At 40.3% G+C, this 23717-nt stretch overlaps 1 protein-coding gene across 2 annotated transcripts in view; it reads right to left on the minus strand.

The window, feature by feature from the left end:
* Positions 1 to 23717, minus strand: part of ZCCHC14 (zinc finger CCHC-type containing 14) — a 95156-nt gene that overhangs the window by 6643 nt on the left and 64796 nt on the right. For both annotated transcript variants that reach the window (XM_030581935.1, XM_030581936.1), the window contains 10 exons: positions 22484 to 22557; positions 15880 to 15951; positions 15566 to 15675; positions 12692 to 12786; positions 12541 to 12595; positions 10977 to 11244; positions 8966 to 9057; positions 4763 to 4890; positions 4147 to 4287; positions 2631 to 4064 (listed from right to left, as the gene is read on the minus strand). In XM_030581935.1, coding sequence (XP_030437795.1) covers positions 2631 to 4064; positions 4147 to 4287; positions 4763 to 4890; positions 8966 to 9057; positions 10977 to 11244; positions 12541 to 12595; positions 12692 to 12786; positions 15566 to 15675; positions 15880 to 15951; positions 22484 to 22557 — 2469 coding nt within the window. The remainder of the gene's footprint in view (positions 1 to 2630; positions 4065 to 4146; positions 4288 to 4762; positions 4891 to 8965; positions 9058 to 10976; positions 11245 to 12540; positions 12596 to 12691; positions 12787 to 15565; positions 15676 to 15879; positions 15952 to 22483; positions 22558 to 23717) is intronic.

Below are 23717 nucleotides of genomic sequence, written 5' to 3' on the forward strand. Positions count from 1 at the left end.
TGTTGACATAATTACTGCCGCTCTGCGAAAGGCGGAAACTATGTTGGCGGGAAAGCATCTCCCACCAACATAGCGCCAGTGTGGACAGTGCTTAGGTTGCTGTAACTTGTGTTGCTCAGGGGGGTCTTTTTCACACCCCTGAAAGACGTAAATTAGATTGATTTAAGCCGTAGTGTAGACCCGCCTTAAGTTTTACAGAAAGTCAAGCCACTGAACTGATGGAAGTCACTGGCTAAGCAACAACCTGGTTCTAGATGAAGTACTAAGCCAGCTTTTGACAGCAGTAGCCTCAGCCACAGAGAGAATATTTTCATTCATTTCAGTTTATTCAACTAGTTAAGTTCAGTAACTTGTTCATTCTAAGTTAAGAGATGGACTGATAACTGAAAATGCAGGAAAACTTGTTTTCCTCTTCTAATATATGAGTAAAAACTAAGTATGAGAGGATGACATCTCCTAGTTCTAAAATCTTGAAGACCTCATGACCAGCAGTAATCAGATACTACTACTAGTTAAAAAAAGTTTTAAATGTGCTTTTTTATAAACTTCCTTTTCCCTTTATTTAATAAAGAAGGAATCATTCACCATTACATAAAAATGTAAATAACTAAGAATGTGAATAAATATATGTTAAACTACATATGCTTAAATAAATGTGTATAGATGTAATGTAACCACCTGGTTAACAAAAAAGTGCCAAATTATACCAATCAATGAAAATCAGCCTCTCTTTAGGAAAATAACTGAAGTACAAATGCAAAACAAAATTGATCATATTAATCCAAGTTTCCTGCTTGCTGATATAAATCACGGTTTAAATCAGTTATTATATCATTTTGATTTAAATAAATCCATCCTCTTACACAATAAAAGCAGCAGCCACCCTCACTCGTGTGAAGTTGACAGGGAGCCGTCTACTGTAGGCAGGATGAATGGGGAATAAATACACAGCACAACCCAGAATGCTGCTCTGGCTAAGATGCAACTTTGGGGCAGCAGAAGTTTTAAGATATTCAACACTGCAGTAATTCAGGGCAGTTTTAAAGGAGTTGATAAAATGCAGTTTTAACATACATTAAACAGTACCATTCTAGTTTTTTAGACTAAGGCTGTGTCTATACTACAGACCTTACAGCGGCACAGTTTTACTGCTGCAACTGCGCTGCTGTATAGTCTCCTGCGTAGCCACTCTATGCCAATGGGAGAGAGCTCTCCTGCCGTCATAATTAAACCACCCCCAACACGTGGCGGTAGCTGTTGGCAGGAGACCGTCTCCTGCCAACAGCACTGTCCACACTGGTGCTTTTGTTGGTGAAACTTATGTCAGTCAGGGGGGTGCTTTTTCCACACCCCTGACCAACAAACGTTTTGCCAACCAAAGTGCTAACGTAGACAAAGCCTCAGAAGTCTGCTATTGGCCTAGGATTGACTGAGGCAGTGCCACAATTTTCTGATCTGCCACTATCAAAATACTAAGTTCTAGAAACAACAGTAATTATTATTTATATTTTTAACACTGCTGGAAAACTCTGCCTATTCTAAAAAAAAAAAGAAAAAAAAGAAAAAAAAAGGATAAGTTCTGATGACATTCTCTGCACCATCTAAACATAGACAAAGCACAACCTAAAATATGGTTTGCAGTGCTGTAGCCGTGTCAGTCCCAAGATATTAGAGAGACAAGGTGGGTGAGGTAATAGCTTTTATGGACCAACTTCCGTTGGTGAAAGACAAGTTTTCAAGCGTATCATTAGGTCATCTGAAAACAAGCTCTACATAAGCGCAAAAGCTTGTCCCTTTCACTCACAAAAGTTGGTTCAATAAAAGATATTACATTCCAGATTAACAAAGTGGGCAAGGTATCACTTTAGTATCGCTAGTTCTAGCCAAAAGTCTGCATTTCATTCTGGAAAGTTATACTACACACACTATTATTTTAAACATAGAACATCAGGAAAAGAAAATTATGACCTGAACAGGCTTTTGGTAAAGTAACAGTTCACTCTCAAATGTGCCCTGTCCTGATCCAATGATTTAAAATCTCTTTTGGAGGTGCTTTTGCTACAATACTGGAAAATACATGCATGCCATGGAACCCACATTTTCATTAACCACAAGCCAAGTCCTTCAAGAGGATGCAGACACTTCATTACAGATGTTGCACTCTACTTATGTACTTTTAAAAAAAATTTATGAACTTTGAAGATAACCTTCAAAATAAGAAACAGACAATGGCTCAGGGGCCAAATTCACAGACAGTATAAGCAGCTGCAACACTATTGCAATCAGTCAATAAAGTTCAGCCCCTCCAACCCTCAAAGGGAAAATCACTCCTATGCAGAAGGCCAACACAAGACTTATAACAGCACTTATGCCCTAAAGCAGGGAACATGGGGTACACACAGGAGTCAACTTAATCTTCTGTGAAGTTAGCCCAGAGTCTCTCTCTCTTTTCAAGGACACTGGCTTAAAACATGATATTTTTCTGTAATTAAATGCAAACGTGATAACAAGGTACCATCATTAGATTTCGGTCACATCCCCACCCATATAGATAACTCCCATTCAGATCAACACGCAGTTCCGCACACAGACTAAGGAGCCCCACATCAGTACCACCACCTGCTTCTTACCTTGCCTATTGAAATCCATTGGTGGCTGTTTGCAATCCTGAGCTCGGTGACCACTGGCCCCACAGTTGTAACAGGAAAGGTTCCCATTTTTTTTGTGGCTTGAACCATTGCTGTTTCCCATCATTCCTTGTGCCTGATACACCCCTGCTGTTCCTGCCATGAAGTTCTGCATTGGGGGCACTGCAAATGTGGTTTGCCCACTCATTACAGAATCCGGTGTTAAACCACTGTTGTAGGGAGAATGAACCATTGGAAAAGTCGTGCTGCCGTTGTACTGCTGTGTGTTGATGTAGCCATTACTACATAAAGGATTGAAGGGTAGAAATGGAAAGGTAAACATTGAGGAACCTGAAAATGGGTGCTGGAAATAGTTAGCATAACTGACAGTCATTCCACCTGAACCACAGTTCCCACTACACCCACAGGAACTACACACCATACACCCAGGCGGTTGCTGCTGGTGGTGGTGGTGGTGGTGGTGATTCTGATTTGGTATTGGGATACTCCCTGCAGATCCACCACTACTGCTGCTGCTATAGAAATTGTTCTCAGCAACAGACGAAATTGTGGGGCTAGAACTGGGGGCAGGACAACTGGGCAAATTTGCCATGTTTGCAAATGATGTGGATGGGTGGCTGCTAGAAGAGGCAGTGTTACTGTTTGCACAGAAGCTGCCTGGCATCGGAGCCACTGGCATACTGCTCATTGCAGAAAAGGCAACTTTGGTGTTGGCTGTATATAGAGCAGTCCGGGGATTGATTATTGCAGGAGAGACACTTATTTGCATATTGCTGGAGCAGGAAGTTTGTCCAGCAGTGGCAGAATCCGTAGGAACAGAAGAAGATACTAGGAGCTTGATGGGTGGACGTGCCATATGGAAGACTGTGCTGGATGTTACAGGGGCAGCAGTACTTGCTTCCGCTATTAATGATGTCTGTTGAGTTGTTTTTATCACTCTGTCCAGAGTTGAAGCATGTACAACTTTGGTTCGAGGACCATAGTTAACAGAAGATGAAGAACTGTTTTCAGGAACCCCTGAAAGTACTTGCAGGGGCTGATGGGGAGATGATGTGGGCATCACATCAACCACTGTATTTCCAAAGCTCTTGTCCATTTTAATGCTGCTTCTAGGTCCAGGTGAAGCTTTATTTCTTTCTTCTAGAGACAAAAGTGAATGCACAGAAGAGGAAAGTAGCTTCATGTCTGTATTTCGCTCTGACTTGTGCATCGCATTTAGCATTCGAATAGGGCTGATGTGGGTGGAGGCTGCTGTCATCATTTGCATTGGCAAGATATGGTGGCCAGAAGGACTGGAGCCTGCATCATTCTGCACTGGTAGAACCTGGGCTGTGGGTCTGGCAGAGCTTGAAGTGAAATGATTTAGTAACATTACTGGCTTCTCCTTTTCTGAACTGTCCAAGTGAATCTCTAAACCTAGAAACAGAAAAATCTATAAATACAGCTGCTTCACTGGACAGGATCAACACAAAAATAAGCTTTGCTTGGTTTTCCTTACGTCTCTCATTCTCCTCAGCACTATCTGAGCTCTCTTCCCTGGTCTGGATCCCCATGGGGCTGGAAGAGGAACTTGAGTACTCAGAAGAACTACCTTCTCGGGGAAGCGGGTGGGCTGGCTGATCCACATCTACACGCAGCTCTAGGGATAAAGTATGCATCATAAATCAGTTAGAAAACATGAAAACTATTTGCAAAATTGTCATCTAGATGACAAAAGCCTGGTACAATAATGCAGTTTATGAATGTGTCTCCTGCTATCCTCCTACCCTTAATATACAAAGATGCTTCAGGCTACTGGGGATTCACATTGGCCTGAGGAACTGGAGTCCAGAAAAGTAATGGTTACGCAACAGCTCAAACAGCTCTTCATATGCAAATCATGGAATGATACTTGTATGTTTGTTTCACTCAAATATCACCAGGAACAAGATTCGTCATGCAAACAACTAAGCTCTGGAAGAACATGATCACAAAGGACTGACACAAACAAAGCAATTCAGTTTTAATCTGAGGTTGGGGGCAGTTAAGCTATGAGCTTGCTGTTGTGTGAGAACACATCCATCCTCTACTTTATAGCTTATGATGGTGCACTGTTCTTTATATTGCTTATTTACCTGCAGCATGGTTGCCACGAATACTCTGGATAGGCCCTCCATGAGTAGTAGGAGGGACCCTGGCCACTCCACTGCTGGTAACTGAAGAAGGTGTTCCTGGATTTAGGCACCGTTTCTCTGATTTTTCTCTACAGTGAATCGGGTGGAGGGGAAAAAACAATTGGTTAAAACAATTTGGTACTTACACAGCGTTTTGACTGAAATTGAGGCAGATGGGCTCTATGTTCTCTAGCTCAGTAATCGCAGGACAAAGATTATGCTAATTTAAAATGCACAAATATGAATATCTGGAACTTAAATCAATACTAGCCACTGCTTCTTGCCAGCACTTACACTGGTCTTTCTTGTTATATGGTATCATACTGAGCCACTTATTTGTACGAGGTATTAAGGATAAAACATCACAAAAGGAGACACTGAATTCTATGTGGTTAACTAAATACAGCGAACAGAGAGCTAGCCCTTCATTCCAAAAATGAAGAGGAAGCTAAATGCAGAGAATTTAAGAGATAAGTTAAATGTGATTCAAACATTACAAAACCTAAGGCCTGGTCTACACTACAAAGTTAGGTTGATGTAAGTCCCTGCACATCAGCCTCACTGTGCATGAGTTTATACTGTCTCTCGCCAAGAGAAGTGGCCTGTTATGGCAATGAGTAACACCACCTCCCTGAACAGCACGGAGCCATGGTTGACCTACTAAGGTTGATGCAGTGTGAGTGCAGACACTGCACAACCTGTGTCAACCCAAACAGTCCTCCATCAGCTGTCCCACAGTGCCCCATTCCCTGCAACAGTGACTGCTTTGGTCACCACTGTAAATGGCAAAAGCCTCCCCATTTTAAAACCCTCTGCATATTTTTGAAATGCGTTTTCCTGATTGCCCACCGTAGCTGCTCTCCCTTGATGTGTACAACTGCCCAATACACCATGCTGGCTCCACACACTAGAAGCACTTCTGCCTGGAGTAGACAGCACAGCTACCGACGAGCTGTAGAAACATGATCATCTACAAATAGATGGCACAGGGGATGCAAGTACCAAAGGCGTACAACAGGGATCAGCAGCAATGCCGCATGAAAGCAAAGGAACTGTGGCTGGTATACCACATCATCAAGGAGGCCAACAAATGATCTGGTGCTGAGCCACAGACCTGTTGCTTTTATGAGCTACTTGCCATACTTGGCAGAGACCCCATCAACACCCTGCAAACCACTATGGATACCTCACAGGAGCCCAAAACAGAGACCTCCACTGTGAACAGTGAGGAGGAGAAAGGGGGGAGATGTAGCAGGGGGAGGCAGCAATGCCACAAGCCAGGACCTGTTGGAGACTCCACCACACTCTAACCAGTCCTGCCAGCCAACCTGGAGGAGTCCAATGAAGGGTAAGGGACCTCTGGTTCTTGAGTTATGTGAAGGAGTAAGGAACATTTCCTTATTCACTTTCTCCATCCTGGTCAGGATTTATATATCCTCCCTTAGTCATCACTTGTCCAAGATGAACAATCCCAGTTTTTTAACTCTCTTCTCACCCCAATCATTTTTGTTGGCCTTCTTTATATCTTTTCCATTTCTAATATATCTTTTTTGAGATGGGGCAACCAGAGCTGCATACAATATTCAGGGAATGGGCATAGCATGGATTTATGTACAGCAGACCCTCGCTAGAACGTGCGTCTTTACAGTGGAAATTTGGTTATAAACATGGGACTGTGCATGGATCCCAAATTTAATTACCTTAATTGGAATCCATGGTAACGTGGTCCTCGAGTTAACGTGGGACTGCGCAAGGATCCCAAACCCCACATTCTAGTGGGGGTCCAGTGTAGTGGTATTATGATATTTTCTATCATATCATCTCTCTGTTTTCTAATGGTTCCTAGCATTCTGTTAGCTTTTTTGACTACCACTACACATTGAGTGGACATTTTCAAAAAAACACTAGAACAGTTTAAAAACAAACATTTCCCGGCAGCAGAGACATTAAATATATGGTCAACTAGATGCATTTATGTGGTCCACTTGGCATATTTGGATTCTACAGAGCTACCCTTTCAAATGTAAAGCTAATGTTTTCCAATGTGCATTACTTTGCATTTCTCAACACTGAATTTCATCTGCCTTTTTGTTGCCCAGCCATTGAGTTTTGTTCAATTCTGGTATCCCTGTGCTGGAGCGCTGGGGTGAACTCAGCATACAGATGCAAGAACATGGTTTTTTTGCATCCAAAAGTTCTGCAACCACTTCTCATTGTCTTAAACCTGCATTACACTGTGATCCAACCATTCAGTGCTTGTTTTGTGGACCCAAAAGCTGTGCTCCACCATCTGAAGCTGCTCCATGAATGCCACCAACAACCTTGGATTGTTTTTCGCTATGTCTCAGCAAACTGTCCTCAAACAAATCCTGATGTCTTCAATTGTTGAGGTACTTCCTGCGAGGGTGCAGATATAGAAGGATCGTGCGTCCCGTACTTGCGGCGTCCATGAGAATAGCACAGAACTCTGCGGGCTCCATGCTTCTGTCAGAGATGGTGGACTCTGAGAAGTGCTGAGCAGGTTTGTGGAATTTTTTTTAAAAAGTCATGAAAATGATGGGATATGGATGGTATTATGGGGTGGAGAGAGCTGCATGCTGGGAACCTGACACCTCTCTCCCAGAGATCCCTGCACAACTAATTTCTACCTCACAACATATTGCGAAAAGTTCCCATCAGGCTTTGAACTGGAGAGTAGTGCATGGCACACTGGGATATCTACCCATGGTGCACTGCACTTTGCATCGACACAAGCACTCCTGGCGCGTATGTGCAGTGCCAACGCAAGCAACCAAGTACGCATGTGCCCAAGTGACATACAAGCTTCAGTGGCTGCATACCAATGTAACTTGTGTCGACCAAAGTTTGTAGTGTAGACATGGCCTTCAACTAATAAACATGTTGGGAGTGTAGTGTAGTGTGTGTACCTAAACACTGGAACAGTTTTAAAATAAATATTTCCCTGCAGAAGAGACATCAAATACATGGTCAACTAGGTGCATTTATGTGGCCCACTTGGCATATCTGGATTCCACAGAGTGAACCTTTCAAATGTAAACCAACTGTAACCAATGCAGTGTTGTTTGCCTGAGTCTGAGGAGAGCGCAGATGAACGATGCATAAATGTGAACCCCCTCACTTCTGCATTAATCTGGTTTGGGGGGTAGTCCCAAAGCTCCGTGCCAACAACTATTTATTTACAGGTCATTTAATCAGACAGGATGGAAACCAAGTGAAAGCGAAGCACAGGGATGAAGGGGTTTTGAAGTTGCTGCAGGGAAGAAAATGAAGAGAAAAGAAAGGAGGAAAGAAAAAAAGAGAAGGAGGATAGGGAAAGGAGAGAAACACAGGACAGAAAATGCATTGTTGCTAATGATGAGAATGTTTTGCCACTGAGTGATGCTGAATTCAATCTTAATAATATTGAAGACAGGTAGGAGTTTAGTTACTATATACAGGGCATATGCCACCTTTGATCTTGATGCAAATATCCCACTGACATGAGTTGCTGTACCATGGTCATTGAGGGGAGTAGGTAATCCTAAATTTATGCTCCAGGTTACAATTTAAAATGGAACGTGGCCCTCATGAAGTTTACACATCTATCCTACAATGTCTAGGATTCAAATACTGCAGTTCTGAAAACTTAAAATTGAAAGTGACTTTCCTTGTCCAAGCTGAGATAAATTAGAAAACAGTAAGAGCACAAATAGTGAAAAGTAATGTGGATTTTTAAAATTCTTCCAGTGTTAATAATTTAGAAAGTAATTAGTAGCATAGTTCAAGGAATTTGTTTACTTTATGGTTAAAGCTGACAGTGTCCCCTTTGAAGTTGAGTTCACCAATTCTTTTACGTGCTTATCTCATCGGCCTTGAATAATCAATAATAAAACAGTAAGTACTAAATATACATAATCCACATTTTTGAAGTACTTTTCAAACTAATTATGCCTCCATACCCTTATGAAAAAGAAGGACAATCCAGATTTACACATAGGGAAAGCCTGGAAGGTTTAACAATTTGCTCTGTCCTCGGAGCAAAACCAAGAGAAAAACTGGGATTAAATTCAGGAGTTTGTACAATTCTAGTGCCATCTAATCATATTCTACCAACTGAAAAAGCCAGACAGACTACACACCCTTCCCCACAACACACATACTTACTTTTCCAGTTCCAGCTGGGTCTTGAGTTTTTTCTTTGCTCCCATGGTGAGGGATTCAAACTTATTCAGATCTTCTTCAGTAAGGCTCAGAAACTTTTATAGGAGGAAATATGGAGCTGATTTTACAGTGTGCAATATATGGATACATACATTTCAAATGACCCTACTGTATTCTCAGTGATTTCCAATTCTGAGAAGCACCTCGAAGACTCTTGTTTTACACATGTATGTGAATTTTAATAAGTTTTATTCCAGTTTTAAACTAAAGATTTAGGGCAGTATAAAAATGGAGGACTTGGATATTAAAGAGGTTTTTTAGATTAATTACAAATATGCTGCTAAAATATTTGCCCATATTGATCATTCACAATAAAGACAACATAGTCCATGTGCATACGAAAGGCAATTTTGTATCATAAATGAGCCAAATAAAGTTTTAAGTTCTGGTTCCCTAAAGAAAAACTCTGACATTTTGAGACTTCTCCCAAGGTATCTAATAATTATCTGGCGACTATAGGAATAACAAACATAGAATACAGGAAACAGGTAATTTTGGGACTAGTCAATCTGGTGCAAGAAATATTTGACAAATTTTGGGAAGGACAAGTTGTAAGAGGCAGATTAAGGTTGAAAATGTCTACTACTCCTCCCTTTAAGGAATACTTAATATCCATAGCATTACCACTAGCTCAATGAGGGTAAGACTGTAGCAGAATGCAGGGCCATTAACTACTTCCTAGCACACAAGGAGGGCTGTTATAATGTCAGAAGCGGAATGATGCCGGTGCCAAGGTGGTGAGAGAGGAGTGAAGTGTAGGTTGGGGATTCTTTTGGTTCTGTTTGTTTTGTTTATGATAAATTGTTTTTGATTTACACTGATAAAAGACCTGCTGCTGAAAAAGTCATGCTGATTACTGCTGCTTTATTTCGGCTGACAATCCAGAGTACACCAGTTGGTTATCAAAAGTTAAAATGTAATTTATTTTCCCTAAATGTGTCATTTAACATAGAAATCATTTAGCTATCACATCTAGAGCAGAGTTCAGTTTTGTTGCATGGGTCAATCTAGTTGCAAAGGTACTGTGAATATTTTTCAACAGAATATACATACCAATATAAGCACAGCAGTTGTTTGGAAAAAAAAAAGTCAAACATTAAAATATGCACAATTTTGTCAGTAAACGGAAAAATGACTATACCTATTTTTCCTGAATGAGGAAAATCAAATTAGAAAACTGTGGCCTTAGGCCATAGTCCCTGAAATAGTATCTTTCAAGCCATGCTGCAGTGCTGAAAAAAATCATTGCAATTCAGAGCCATGACTAAAAGAATCAGAATAAGTATTTAATCCACCAGAGGGCACTCAAAGTTCAAATATAGTAAGAGAAGAAGGAGATTAATTTTACAACATGTATATTACAGATAGAACTGGGTATTAAACAAGTACTTACATTCATCTGATTAAAAGCCAATGTACTTCAATGGCATTCATGACACTTTTTATGCAAACATTCATGCAACGCAAGTGATTTTTGTTCACAACGTTTGTGGAAAATGAAAGCATCCAACACTCATGCATGTTTACCCACACAGAAGCTCACTTCAGGAGTGAATCTTGACATGCATTTGGATAACCAAGACTTTTACAAATAGGAGGGAAAAAAATCAAGAACGAGAATAAAATGTGACTTAGATGACTTATTGCACATCAAAGGATGAATAGTGAACAGGAAGAGAGAAGGGGGTTTGTAATAAACCCAGATGTTGAGAATTCTGAACAAACCAGGAAATATTTAAAGTAAGTCTCTACATAGTTCATCCACAAAAACAGGAGGCTATTTCACCAAATAAAGTGTTCCTATAAATAGTTTGCCCAGCTCTAGCTACAAATATCTACCAGTCTAAATGTAAACATTAGCCTATTTTGCCATTTCGCTTTTCTATACATGCTAGAGAATATATGGCTTATTTAAAAGACAGATTCCTTTCTCCTATCTAGCCCACCACTTTACCTTCTCCATTGTGAGTTGTTTGAAGACAGGATAATACTTGTGCAACCGCAGTTTCCTGAGCCAATCTAAAATCCCATTTTGCTCCTGGGTTTGCGGCGTCTGTGAACTGGAAGACAACATGGGTGAAGAGGTGTCCATTTGGGAGCGGTAGGCTAATGATGAGCCTGTACTCCCTGAATGAGAGCAATGGGGCAGTGCAACTGAAGAAACAGCTGAGTGCTGTACATGATTCTGTGAAGACTGAATACCAGCTACTCCACATACAGGTCTGCAAAAGAGAAAAATAATTTGATTTAGCATACCAAATTACTGCCATGCAGAGTTCAGTCAGTATGATCACACACACACACCCATTCACCAATAAAATAAAGGACCATGTTTCAGGGATCCAACACACTGCTTATTTTATAAGTTACTGATTTATACTTTTAAAATCCTATACTACTAATACAATGAACACAGTACATGTTATGTCTAACGTTAAAGTTGAGATTCCAACATTGGCATAGCTTTCCTCATCAATGCAATATATATAAAAAAATCCATTGTGAAATGGTTTTTACACATGTGGAGTGAGTGAATCTATTCCGTTAACATTATTTTCTCCCTTGGTCTTTCCATTTCCAGGTGAAGAAACAAGAATCACCTCAGCTGTAAAGTATTCATTACTCAATTGCTGGATTTGTCAAATCCTAAGCAAAAAGGCAAGAATGTGTCTTTCCTTCTCCTCCTATGGCTGCCTTGAGCCTCTGTTGGAAGAGATTAGGGTCCTCCCTCAGGAAAACCAGATTCACAGTTTAAGAAACACTGCCCTTAAAGGTAGACACTGAACTACAGAATGGAAGAAACACTATGATGGGCCTCTAACACCACCTAGGTGATATAAGGGAAGACCACGGCTGTGTAATTATGGCTGCATGAGGATTATTATTATTTACTACTTGTATTCTGGTACTGTCAAGGAGACTCCAATCAGGGCCCCATTGTGCTAGATATGGTACCCCCGCATATAAAGAAAAAATGCCCCCTGCCCCGAAGAGCTCACCATGAAAGCAGAGGGCGAGCAACAACAGTTGGATACAAGCCACAGCTGGGTTAGTGTGAGGTAACAGTGAGACAAGTATGACTAATATAATAAGCAATATTCACAGGGAATTCTCCCACCATTGTGGGTCAGCTGGTTCTAACAATAGTAGGAGTACTGATGTAAACTGATTGTCACAGTTTTACCATTCTCAGCAATTTTGCTCAGGGCAGGTAAAGACACCACACAAAAAATGCCAGCTGCTTATCTATGCTAGAGCTCCCACCTCTGCTAGCATGAGTAGGGCTGTGCACCAGTGCTAACATTTCCTAAAATCTTCAGTACAGACAAAGTCAGTGAAACCACAACTTTCAGAGTCCATTGCGCTGAGAGTTCCACAGATTAACAAGGTGAGCACGCACCCCCAAGTGCATATAACAGCATATAAAAAGAACCTCTCTCAAACAAGGGCATGTAGATAACTACCTAAGTGAAAGAATTATACAACTCTACATTGGACACAGAAGTCAGGTATCTCACCTTCCAGATGCACCCAGCGTAGTGACTACTTTATAGAGAGAGGGGTTGCCAGGACCTAAACAACAGGAAGATTAAAAAAGTTTTGACTGGCATCAGTTTACTAGATTTATGTCAATAATATGTGCATTTTAAACTGTTTCTTTAAACTCACTTGAACTCTGAAGTTGCTGGGAGGAAGATGAAGTGCTGAAGAATTTCTTGACATGGTCATTTTTCAGCACATGGGAAGGTAAGGATGCCAAATACCTAAAAGTTAATTTACAAAATTATGTGTGTTTTGCAACTGACCATGAAATCAATACTGAAATCAAGAGTGAAATTTGCATTTACCTTTTTTTAAAATGCCTATTATTCAATAGGCATGCTATTCCTTTATACTGGTTAATAGTTTACATTCAAAGCTGATTACAGACTTATGAATACAAGAGGTTGGAACGGAGAAAAATTATGAGTGTGTGTGTGTACAGGGATAAACTTGAAAATTGCCTCTAAAAATTGTGAAACTAAAGCCCATAAAGTATAGCTGTCTGCTAAGCTTTCAAATGAACAGCAGGCATTTGAACATATAGCGCCTGGCAATATAGTAAAAAAGGCTGTAAAACTCGTGTCACATATTTTCTGCTAAGCTCATTCCTCTTCTTGGAATCTAAAGATGGCAATCTTCTAGATGCATCTGAGGAAGTGGGTATTCAACCACGAAAGCTCATGCTCCAAAACGTCTGTTAGTCTATAAGGTGCCACAGGATTCTTTGCTGCTTTTACAGATCCAGACTAACACGGCTACCCCTCTGATTCTAGAACTTTACAATGTATAAAACATACATTATATTAAAGTGCATTACCAGAGTTTTTCTTACAAAGCAAAAAAATTTGTTTGGTTTTCACCTGCCAAATCATCTACATATTTTGAAAGCACTAAAAAAATTGTTGAAAAGTAAAGAAAAAACCGGGGGAAATGTTTTGACTGCACTTCATATTTGTAATGTCTAAAAAGACATTGGGTCAAAAGTTACTTCTATATACAGTTTCCATCCTGAAAGTTCACAGTTTATTTTCATAGTTTACAACAACAGAGACATGAGTAAATCACTAATATGAAAAATGAAAACATTGCAATCTGTGGATCTTTATTTTGTAATGTATTTAGCTTTTTAAAAATAAATGTCTGTCTTTCTCTGTTGTGAAGATACAACCTTTGCTTTATAAAGAGACTCTGCTGCTCCGTTAACCTAGACTTGCAGAAAACTGTTGCCAACTAAACAAAAGCAGTGACAAAGATATGAAGCCTAAAAGGGATTATTTAAATATTAACATTATTTATTGTTACAATCTAAGCATACATTTGTTACCTTTACTCTGACAAAATGGTGTCCACCAGTGCCATTCCACCAACAACAGTAATGGGGAAAAAATGCTCTGTCTTGACTAGAAAAACAAGGTGTTTGGCAAGCATACTAACATGTTAATTAGCATGTTTTCCAATAACACTTTCTATCCAGAGCAGTCCAAGTACTTGCTGACATCATTTTGCTTGATGGTGTTCCAAATTAGATACAGCTCTACCCCGCTATAGCGTGACCTGACACAGCACGAGTTCCCATTTAGCGCAGTAGCAGCGGGGCGCCGGCAGTGCTTTAAAGGGTCCGGGGCTCCGGCTGTCGCGGGGAACCCAGAGCCCTTTAAATCACCGCTGGAGCCCTGCTGCTGCTACCCTGGGACTTGCTGGAGATTTAAAGGGCCCAGGGTTCTGGCTGCTGTGGGGAGCCCTGAGCCCTTTAAATCACCACTGGAGCCCTGCTGCCGCTATCCTGGGACTGCAGCAGAGGGGCTCCACCGGCGATTTAAAGGGCCCAGGCTCCCCGCAGCGGCCAGAGCCCGGACGCTGCTACCCCAGGGCTGCGGCAGCGGGGCCCGCCGGCAATTTAAACGGCCTGGGGCTCCCCATGGCCAGAGACCCGGGTTTTTAAATCACCGCTGCAGCCCTGCCATCACTACCCCGATATAATGGCATTTCACCTTTAATGCGGTAGGGATTTTTGGCTCCTCACGACCGCGTGTTATCGGGGTAGAGGCGTAGGTTTAAACTATTATGGTTGGTCCACAATGACCAAGTGAATCATGTGGGGAAGAGCTTTTTAACACCATATATTAATACGGTTTTGTTAATAGGATTTATATGCCACTGCAAGTGGGTGTGAGGACAAATCATAAAGAGACTTAGAAAATAGGTTAGCTCTACAGACACACAAGTCAAGCATTTTACATGAGCATAGCTGCTTATTCTACTTTAAAGTAACAGTAACATCACAACAACTTGATTCACGTTAACTATGAGCAACAGCATAATGGGCTGTGAAAGTGTTTAAAAGACATCCTAAATAATTACCCAGAAAACAATTTTCTTGTATTTTTCTACTAGTTCTGGCTATGTTTCTCCATTAAGGGCCCAGACCAATTTTATAGATCTTACTCAGGCAAAACTCCCATTTGCAAGATAACATCTTGAGTGAATATCACAAAAGGCTGTATAACTAAAACACAATCTTCAAAAATGCTGACAATTTCATCTTTTTTTCCTGCTACTTCTTACAAGTGATTAACTCAAGTGTGGCCTCTCTTAAATTCCATATTGAACAAGCTTAAAACTTCACTCTTAACTCACTTTGTACTGGAAATGATCTAAATGTGATCACTTTTTCAAGGAACTTTTTCCACCTTAAGGCTGTAATCCATTATTTGCTTCTACCAAGGAACCCCATGATTTTTATTTCTTCAGAAAGTGTAACATAGTGCAATGTGACCATGTCTATTTCTACACATAGGGTCCAAGTTTGTCAAAACTCTTGTACATTGAAATTAGTGGAATTACAAGCAACTATGTTTGTAGGATCAGGCTCAAAGTTCTTGAAAGTAAAGTAGTTAGGAACATCTTGTCTACATTTTAATTTCCTGATTCTCTCCCCTCCCCAACCCTCTTGGACAATGAAGCCATACGGCAAGTAAAAATTAGCTTTCAGAATCATACCTAATATCCGATTCCAGGTCCATGTGGTTCCTTTCCAGGTAAAATGAATCTGGACCAGCTAGGCAAGGAATGAACTTCTCTAAGTTTTCTTCTGGGTACAGCTGAGATAGCTAAAGGAAGAAGATATTATACATTGGAAAAAATAGGTGAAAAGAAGGCTGTTACTTGTCATTTGAGGACCCTGAAATAGTTCATGAGTTACACATTTATGGAGTTCAATCTATTCATGTTATCTTAGGGTGCTTCTAAAATACAATTGAACAAAACCACATATAAGGACAAAGTACAAAGTAAAGTATTTTAAAGTCTTTTACCTTTGAAATAAATTCAGTCACTTCAGTAGAAGATTTGGTTACCAATGTCACTGAAGAATCAGACCACAAGACCTTAAGAAATGAAAGGTGTTCGGTTAGTAACTAAGCACACAACTCTATGGTTAGCTCTAACAGCCTGGACTCAATAAACAGCAATGTTTATTTCACCCATTATGTGGATAAAGGCTTGGACCATCTGTATATTTGGCATATACACGATAAACATTTTTGTTCAAACAGAGTTACAGTCCCTCGGCTCACTGTTTTTATTTTGAAGATGGCTGCTTACCCTTCTTGCAGTATTTGACTCCTGCTAACTGCCATTATAGCTAAGACTATTCAGAGTTCTTAAAATCTACTTTATATTTTATAAAGCCTTGCCAACTATAGCAAATGTTAACACCAAATTGGAGAAACACTGATTGGAGAAACATTTTCCTCCCATTGTTAACTGGAACAGCTGGTTTGTAGAATCTGAACAACACACCACAGCATGTTACAATGCTCATTTGCAATCAATCAGTTCCATACGTAATACAAAGTTGAGGCTCCGAGGAAAACGTCCCATACAAAAGAGCAGAGGCTTAACACTGATGCCTGCCATTATTGTTCTATCTACACACTTCAGACAGCACCTTGTGTATGCTCTAGAAAAGCTAAGAGATGAGATGGGCTTCTCTTCCTAGCTGCTTTTCTATAAAAAGTCCCTACAACTTCTTTTTTTTAATCGTTATTACATAGATCAGGGGTGGGCAACCTATGGCACATGTGCCGAAGGCAGCACGCGAGCTGATTTTCAGTGGCACTCACACTGCCCGGGTCCTGGCCACTGATCCGGGGGGCTCTGCATTTTAATTTAATTTTAAATGAAGCTTTTTAAACATTTTAAAAACCTTATTTACTTTACACACAACAATAGTTTAGTTATATGTTACAGACTTCTAGAAAGAGACCTTCTAAAAACGTTAAAATTTATTATTGTCACACACAACCTTACATTAGAGTGAATAAATGAAGTCTTGGCCCACCACTTCCAAAAGGTTGCCGACCCCCCAGCATAGACATTCATTGGTTCTTGGCTGACTGGTTTAACTGAGCCAAAAGTAAGAATATCTTCACAGAAAGAATATCAGAAAAGTCTGGCAAGTATTGCTGATCCTAAAGATCCTTAGACTGAAAATACCTGAGGTCAAGTGTTTGGAATGCATCTGAATCTTCAACAGTAATGTATGGGAAAAGCCCGTTTTTATGTTTTTAAAAAGCAGGAAGCGATTTTTCCGTAACACCAGTTTCAATGACAACTGAAAACATATAAGGTTTCTCCAGCCACCAGAGTTCTTCCAAAACACTAGTGAGTGGAGAGTAAAATACATGACATAATTGAGTAATTTCCTCTAGCTACAGTTGCTACACCAAACCTAAGAAAGAAAACCCAAGGAGTTTCTACTTCTATAAAATGCCCCCCCTCCCCCAACCATCTCATGCTACATTACCAATTTTCTTTCAGGGTTCATGAGCACTTTCACAAAATATGAAAGGTGATATCTCTCCCCCTGCCCTAAGTCTTGTAATAACAATAATTGACAGCTGGCACACTGTTTTATGTTTTGATAGCATGTTATAGTTCTCAGCATTTACAAAACAATTACATGCATTTCCAAATCAATGACAAATAATTCTCATCACACCAAATTGCTTAGTCAGCTTTGCTTCTTTTCCCCATTGAATCCAAGCAGCATATTTGAGGAGTTTTTAACCCCGAGAACCGCAATTTATTGGTTTAGCTAAGCTGTACCCTGTACTTTCAGACAGTTATAGAGTATCAACTTGAAATTATAGTTTCATTTGGAAATTTTGTACCTACTATTATTACAAGTAAGATCTGAATTACTATCACTGAAATTGCAGAGGGAAAACGGTTTATGTTTTATTGTTTGTTTACGCTGTGTATTTGATAACACTGCATGTGTAGTCAGTCTCACAATTTTGTTGATAGTCTAGCATGGCATCAGATACACACGCTTTCCCCCAGACCCTCCAAGAGAGTGTCTGCAGTTTTAGATTTGCAGCTGTTGCTACTGGTAGTAGCAGCAGACATAGAGGAATGAGATGGTGAGGAGTGGTGGACCCAAGCATGTGTGTTTGGCGTTTTGAGGCCTATCCTAAATACATTTTCCTCTCTCTCTCACACACACACACACACACACACACACACACACACACACACACACACACACACACACACACACACACACACACACACACACACACACACACACACACACACACACACACACACACACACACACAATTAAAAAGCGACAAAGAGTCCTATGGCACCTTATAGACTAACAGATGTATTGGAGCATAAGCTTTTGTGGGTGAATACCCACTTCATTAGACACATGCATCTGATAAAGTGGGTATTCTCACCCACGAAAGCTCATGTTCCAATACTTCTGTTAGTCTGTAAGGTGCCACAGGACTCTTTGTCGCTTTTTACAGACCCAGACTAACATGGCTACCCCTCTGATACTAAAAATTAAGGAATTTTAAAAATTCAGGATATTGTTTAAAGGATACTCTATCAAAAAAAATCAAGTTGGTAGTGTCACTCTGAAAAGCCAAGTTTTATTTTGAAACCTCATGTAATATCAATTAGCATTGTCCAAAATCTCTCTGAGTTTATAGCCTTATTCTGAGTGGATATGTGCCACAAGCCAAGCCCAGTTTCCAGTGCCTGAGATGAGGAGTGGCAAAATGCTTCTCTCTCATCCAATATGACTAATGTGTGTTCTTGAATTCTTAATACAACACTCAGGATATTTCTCTGACTATAAAATGAAGTCAGAAATCTAAAAAGGCAGTAAGGAAAAAAAAAACAGAGGAAGAAAAATACTCAAGAAAACAGGCTGCTGAATTTCAGTTAAATAAGAGTATGGCCAAAAAAACCCTGATATGGATGTTAAATCTATCACATAAAGAAAGCAGCATGATCAGCTTGTGTCAGACACTGACACTGGCAGTATTATTACCTTCTGAACCACCAAGAGACGAAAGATGTCTCTATATTGCTCAATATCATAAGGGTCTGAATTTACATTAGAATTTACTTTTTTTTTAAAGCCCTTGTCAAGTACACAATTGTCCGAACTTGGCTTACATGCCAACATGTGGATGTGCAATTCTGGAAGGCTTCATTTGCTGAATCCTGTGGAGCAAATATAACCGTCCTGTTTCACAGAAACCCCCAGAAGGGCAAGAGAAAGATTGGACACCACTACTGACACTTCCTGAGCTCATCTTGGTTTCAAACCGCAGATTCTACGATGGAGTTTTATCACCTACATTCTTTCTAGGAGGGTTGTCTGAGGTGGGGTCTAACACTGAGCTTTTTCTTAAAACTTCTCACTAGTGCACTACCATCACTGAAGCTCCTCTGTCACGGTACAATTCCCCACTCTGAACCTTAGCGTCCAAAAGATGGGGTACCAGCATGAATTCCTCTGAGCTCAATTACCAGCTTAGTACTTGTAGCGCTGCCACCAACCAGGAATTCCAGTGCCTGGTACACTCTGGTCCCCCCAAAACCTTGCCTGGGGACCCCCAAGACCCAGACCCTCTGGATCTTAACACAAGGGAAGTAAACCCTTTCCCTCACCGTTGCCTCTCCTAGGCTTCCCCTTCCTGGGTTACCCTGGAAGATCACTGTGATTCAAACTCCTTGAATCTTAAAACAGAAAGGAAAATTCACCTTCCCCCCTCCTTCTCTCTCCCCCTCCCAGACTCTCCCTGAGAGAGACAGTAATCCTAACACAGAGAGAGAAAATTAACCTCTCTATCCCCCTTCCCTCCTTTCTCCCCACCACTTCCCTGGTGGATCCAGACCCAGTCCCCTGGGGTCTCACCAGAATAAAAAAACAATCAGGTTCTTAAACAAGAAAAGCTTTTAATTAAAGAAAGAGAAAACAGTAAAAATTATCTTTGTAAATTTAAGATGGAATATCTTACAGGGTCTTTCAGCTATAGACACTGTGAATACCGTCCCAGCCTAAGTATACAAGTACAAATTAAAATCCTTTCAGCAAAATACACATTTGAACTCCTTCCAGCCAAATACACATTTGCAAATAAAGAAAACAAACATAAGCCTAATTCGCTTTATCTACCTAGTACTTATTATTCTGGACATATAAGAGACTGTATCAGAGAGATTGGAGAGAAACCTGGTTGCATGTCTGGTCACTCTCAGAACCCAGAGAGAACAACCACCAAACACTAACAGCACACACAAAAACTTCCCTCCCTCAAGATTTGAAAGTATCCTGTCCCCTGATTGGTCCTCTGGTCAGGTGACAGCCAGGATCACTGATCTTGTTAACCCTTTCCAAGCAAAAGAGATATGAAGTACTTCTGTTCTATTAACTCATACTTATCTGTTTATGACATCCCCCAATGCAAGATTTAAGGCAGATAAATGATGCGGTCTATCCCTGTTCAGAGAGGGCAGATCTAGATGGCATAGCAATAAAAATTCCTGAAACCATTAACACCTTATCTATATTGAAGTTCCCACTGTTGCTAGGACCAGTGGTAGTGCAGTGGTGAAATATTTTATTTTTCAGTGTAGATAAGACCTTATTGTCATTAAAACACAACACAAATAACCACAAAGTAGAAGTTTAACTTTAATGCATTTTCAAGCATCTGTATAGTTGTTTGCAAAGGAAAACAGATTGCATTTTGGTGACTAAACCATACAGAAAACTAAAGTTAAGTATTTACTACAGATTTAAGGAACAACATTCTTGTAATTAGCATACAGGACTGGGAATCAAGAGAGATGGATTTTATTCCTGGCTCTGCCACAGATGCCCTATGTGACTCTGGGCAAGTCACTTCTCTGTGTCTTAGTTTCCTCACCTGTAAAATAGGGATAATACCGATCTCTCAAGGGTATTCTGCAGCTAAATTAACTAAGGCCAGATTCTTCAATCTGCTAAGGGCACATTTTTTACAACATGAACAATGTAAAATGGCTTTAAACTAGCCAGAGAATTCCCAATGTTCAAGGAAATTTTACATGAGTGGAGAGAGAGCTGCATATGCCACTTCACTGCCTCCTGCAACAGCCTTCCCACAATCTGCAATGTAAGCCAATGGGTCACAGCAGAATGAAGCTCTGCCACGCCCATTCTGCCATTGGCTGTGCAGCTTTGAACGAGGCAGCTGCAACCAACTCCTTGTGGCTTTGGTTGATAAAGAGAGTTGAGGAGTGCAATTTTGAACAGGCAATGTTACCTAAACATACGGAATTATTTTTCCCAATAAGGAGCTAGATCATGAACATCGACAAAACAATAGAACCACCTACCCCTAAATCAAATTCTGCTTTTGGTGTGTCATACCAGAGGTTTCTCAGGCATAACAGAATTAAGACAAAAAATTAATTAAATCTAGACATTCACAGATTCATAGACTTTAGGACCAGAAGAAACCATAAGATCATCTTGTCTGACCTCCTGTCGGTGCTCAAGTCATGCTTGAATGCTCTGGAATGGCATTCCAGTATTTCTGACTCGGTTTCCTGCTCTGAAATGAGAGATGGCAGCTCAGTAACCTGCCCACGTTACTGAGATGCCATCTCTCTTTCCGGAACAGGCCTGAAGCAGAAGGGGTGGAGGTGGCAGTGTAAGGAGATGGTGGCTTCCTCCTCCACTTCTGCTTCTGGGCCATTCTGGAATGTTCCAGGACTACTTTTATTTTTTTAAAGGACTTATCACAGGACATCATATTTTACTCAGTTATTCCTATATTGAGCCCAAAAACTTGCGTTAGACTAAAGCATTACTTGTATTTGGCTAAAGTATATCTTTCGGAAAGGCTTCCTGTCTCTGTTTGAAGACATCAAGAGATGAAGAATCCACCCTTTCCCTTGGTGGTTTTGTTCCAGTGGGTAATTATCCTCAATCTAAAAAATTTGTGCCTAATTTCTAATTTGAATATGTCCATCTTCAGCCTCCAGCCGTCGGTTCTTGTTATGCCTTTCTGGGAAGATTATAGAGCCCTTTAGTACCTGGTATTTCTCCCTGTGAAGGCATTTATACACTAATCAAGTCACCTCTCAGTCTTCTTTTTTAACAAGTTAAACAGTTTGAGTAAGTCTCACACTGTAAGGCATTTTCTCCAACCCTCAAAGTAATTTTTGTAGCTCTTTTCTGTGCTCTCTCCAAATTTTTCAACATCCCTTTAAAAAATGTGGACAACAGAATAGTACACAATATTCCAGTATCAGTCTCACTAATGCCATAGACAAAGGTAAAAATCACCTCTACTTTCCTGTTTATACATCCAATGATTGCGGTAGCCTTTTTGGCCACATCACCACACTGGGAGTTCATGTTTTGTAGCCTAGTACCAATCCTTGTGGAACCCCACTAGAACCACTCCCATTTAATGATGATTCCCCACCGATGACTATTTTTTGAGATCTGTCTGTTTGGCCTGAATGTTCCTTAACTGTTCCAAACTTTCACATTCATGTTTTAAAGTATTTTCTTCTTTTCTCTCATCCCATTAGAAAAAAAAAATCCTCAAAACTTACCTCAAAGGAATAGTCAACATTTCTTTCATTCTTCTTGTGTGCCAATCCCTTTACTTCCACTTTTTCAACACTCACTATTAAAAGTAAAGAAATGAGAAGAATAAGAAGGAAGTCCCCAAACACCGAGAAAACCAGTTATTCTTATCTAGCAGCAAAATTTGTTTTGAGAGTGAAGCATGGCAGTATTACAGGTATATACAAAAATAAATTTGCCTCATTCAGTGCACAGGAGGAATGGCGATCATTGAATGGGTAGCTGTTTAATATTTCTTCCAATTTTCATCATTCAACGTGGCTCCTTGTGACTTAGTTACTGCACAACACCCAAACCCTGCATTGAACACAGAATTCTTTATTTGCTCATGGCCTTTCAGTGGCACTTAAAACCACAGTATCAGAGTTCTTCCCAAACACTAACGAGTTTATCTTCACAACATCCCTGTGAGGAAGAGAGAGATCATCATCCCCATTTTGCCGATGGAAAACTGAGGCACAGAGACTAAGGAGAAAATTGTCAAACAGGTCCACTAATATTAAGTGCCTGACTTTTTTCAGAGCGGTTAGCATTTTTATAGTACTTTATATGTTCCAAGCACAGCTCCCATTTGATTTCAGTTACTCATAGAATATCAGGGTTGGAAGGGACCTTAGGAGGTCATCTAGTCTAATCCCTTGCTCAAAGCAGAACCAATCCCCAGACAGATTTTTGCCCTCTCAAGGACTGAACTCACAACCCTGGGTTTAGCAGGCCAATGCTCAAACCACTGAGCTATCCCTCCCCCCATACAGGGGGAATACTTCAGCCTGAACAGTTAACATTTGAAAAAGATTTAAGCAAATGAAAAGAGGGTCTAGTAGTGGAAGATGATAGGCAACTTCAGTGGCATTGCTGCCACCATCCCCTATGATACATTACCACAAAAGACAATCCTGCACTTCAAATTTTTGCTACATTATCTCCATGGAAGTCTTACTTGCCTTATCAGTTGCACAAAAAAGAACTAGTTCAACTGTGTATGTACTCACTTTTCACCATTCTTCTATCACCTTCCAAAATTTCTATCAACAATTTCCACTGCCTTTTAACTAAACATATAAAAAGACAGGGAATTTTTCATTAAAAAGGATATTTAGAATGTGTTAGGGATCCGATAGCAATTAAACTGTGACAAAAACATCCTCCTTGGAATTTTCAGTCCAAACAGTGGGTGCTGCAGGTGACAGGATGCAAACA

The sequence above is a fragment of the Gopherus evgoodei genome, chromosome 12 (genome assembly GCF_007399415.2).
Source record: "Gopherus evgoodei ecotype Sinaloan lineage chromosome 12, rGopEvg1_v1.p, whole genome shotgun sequence".
Classification (NCBI taxonomy): domain Eukaryota; kingdom Metazoa; phylum Chordata; order Testudines; family Testudinidae; genus Gopherus; species Gopherus evgoodei.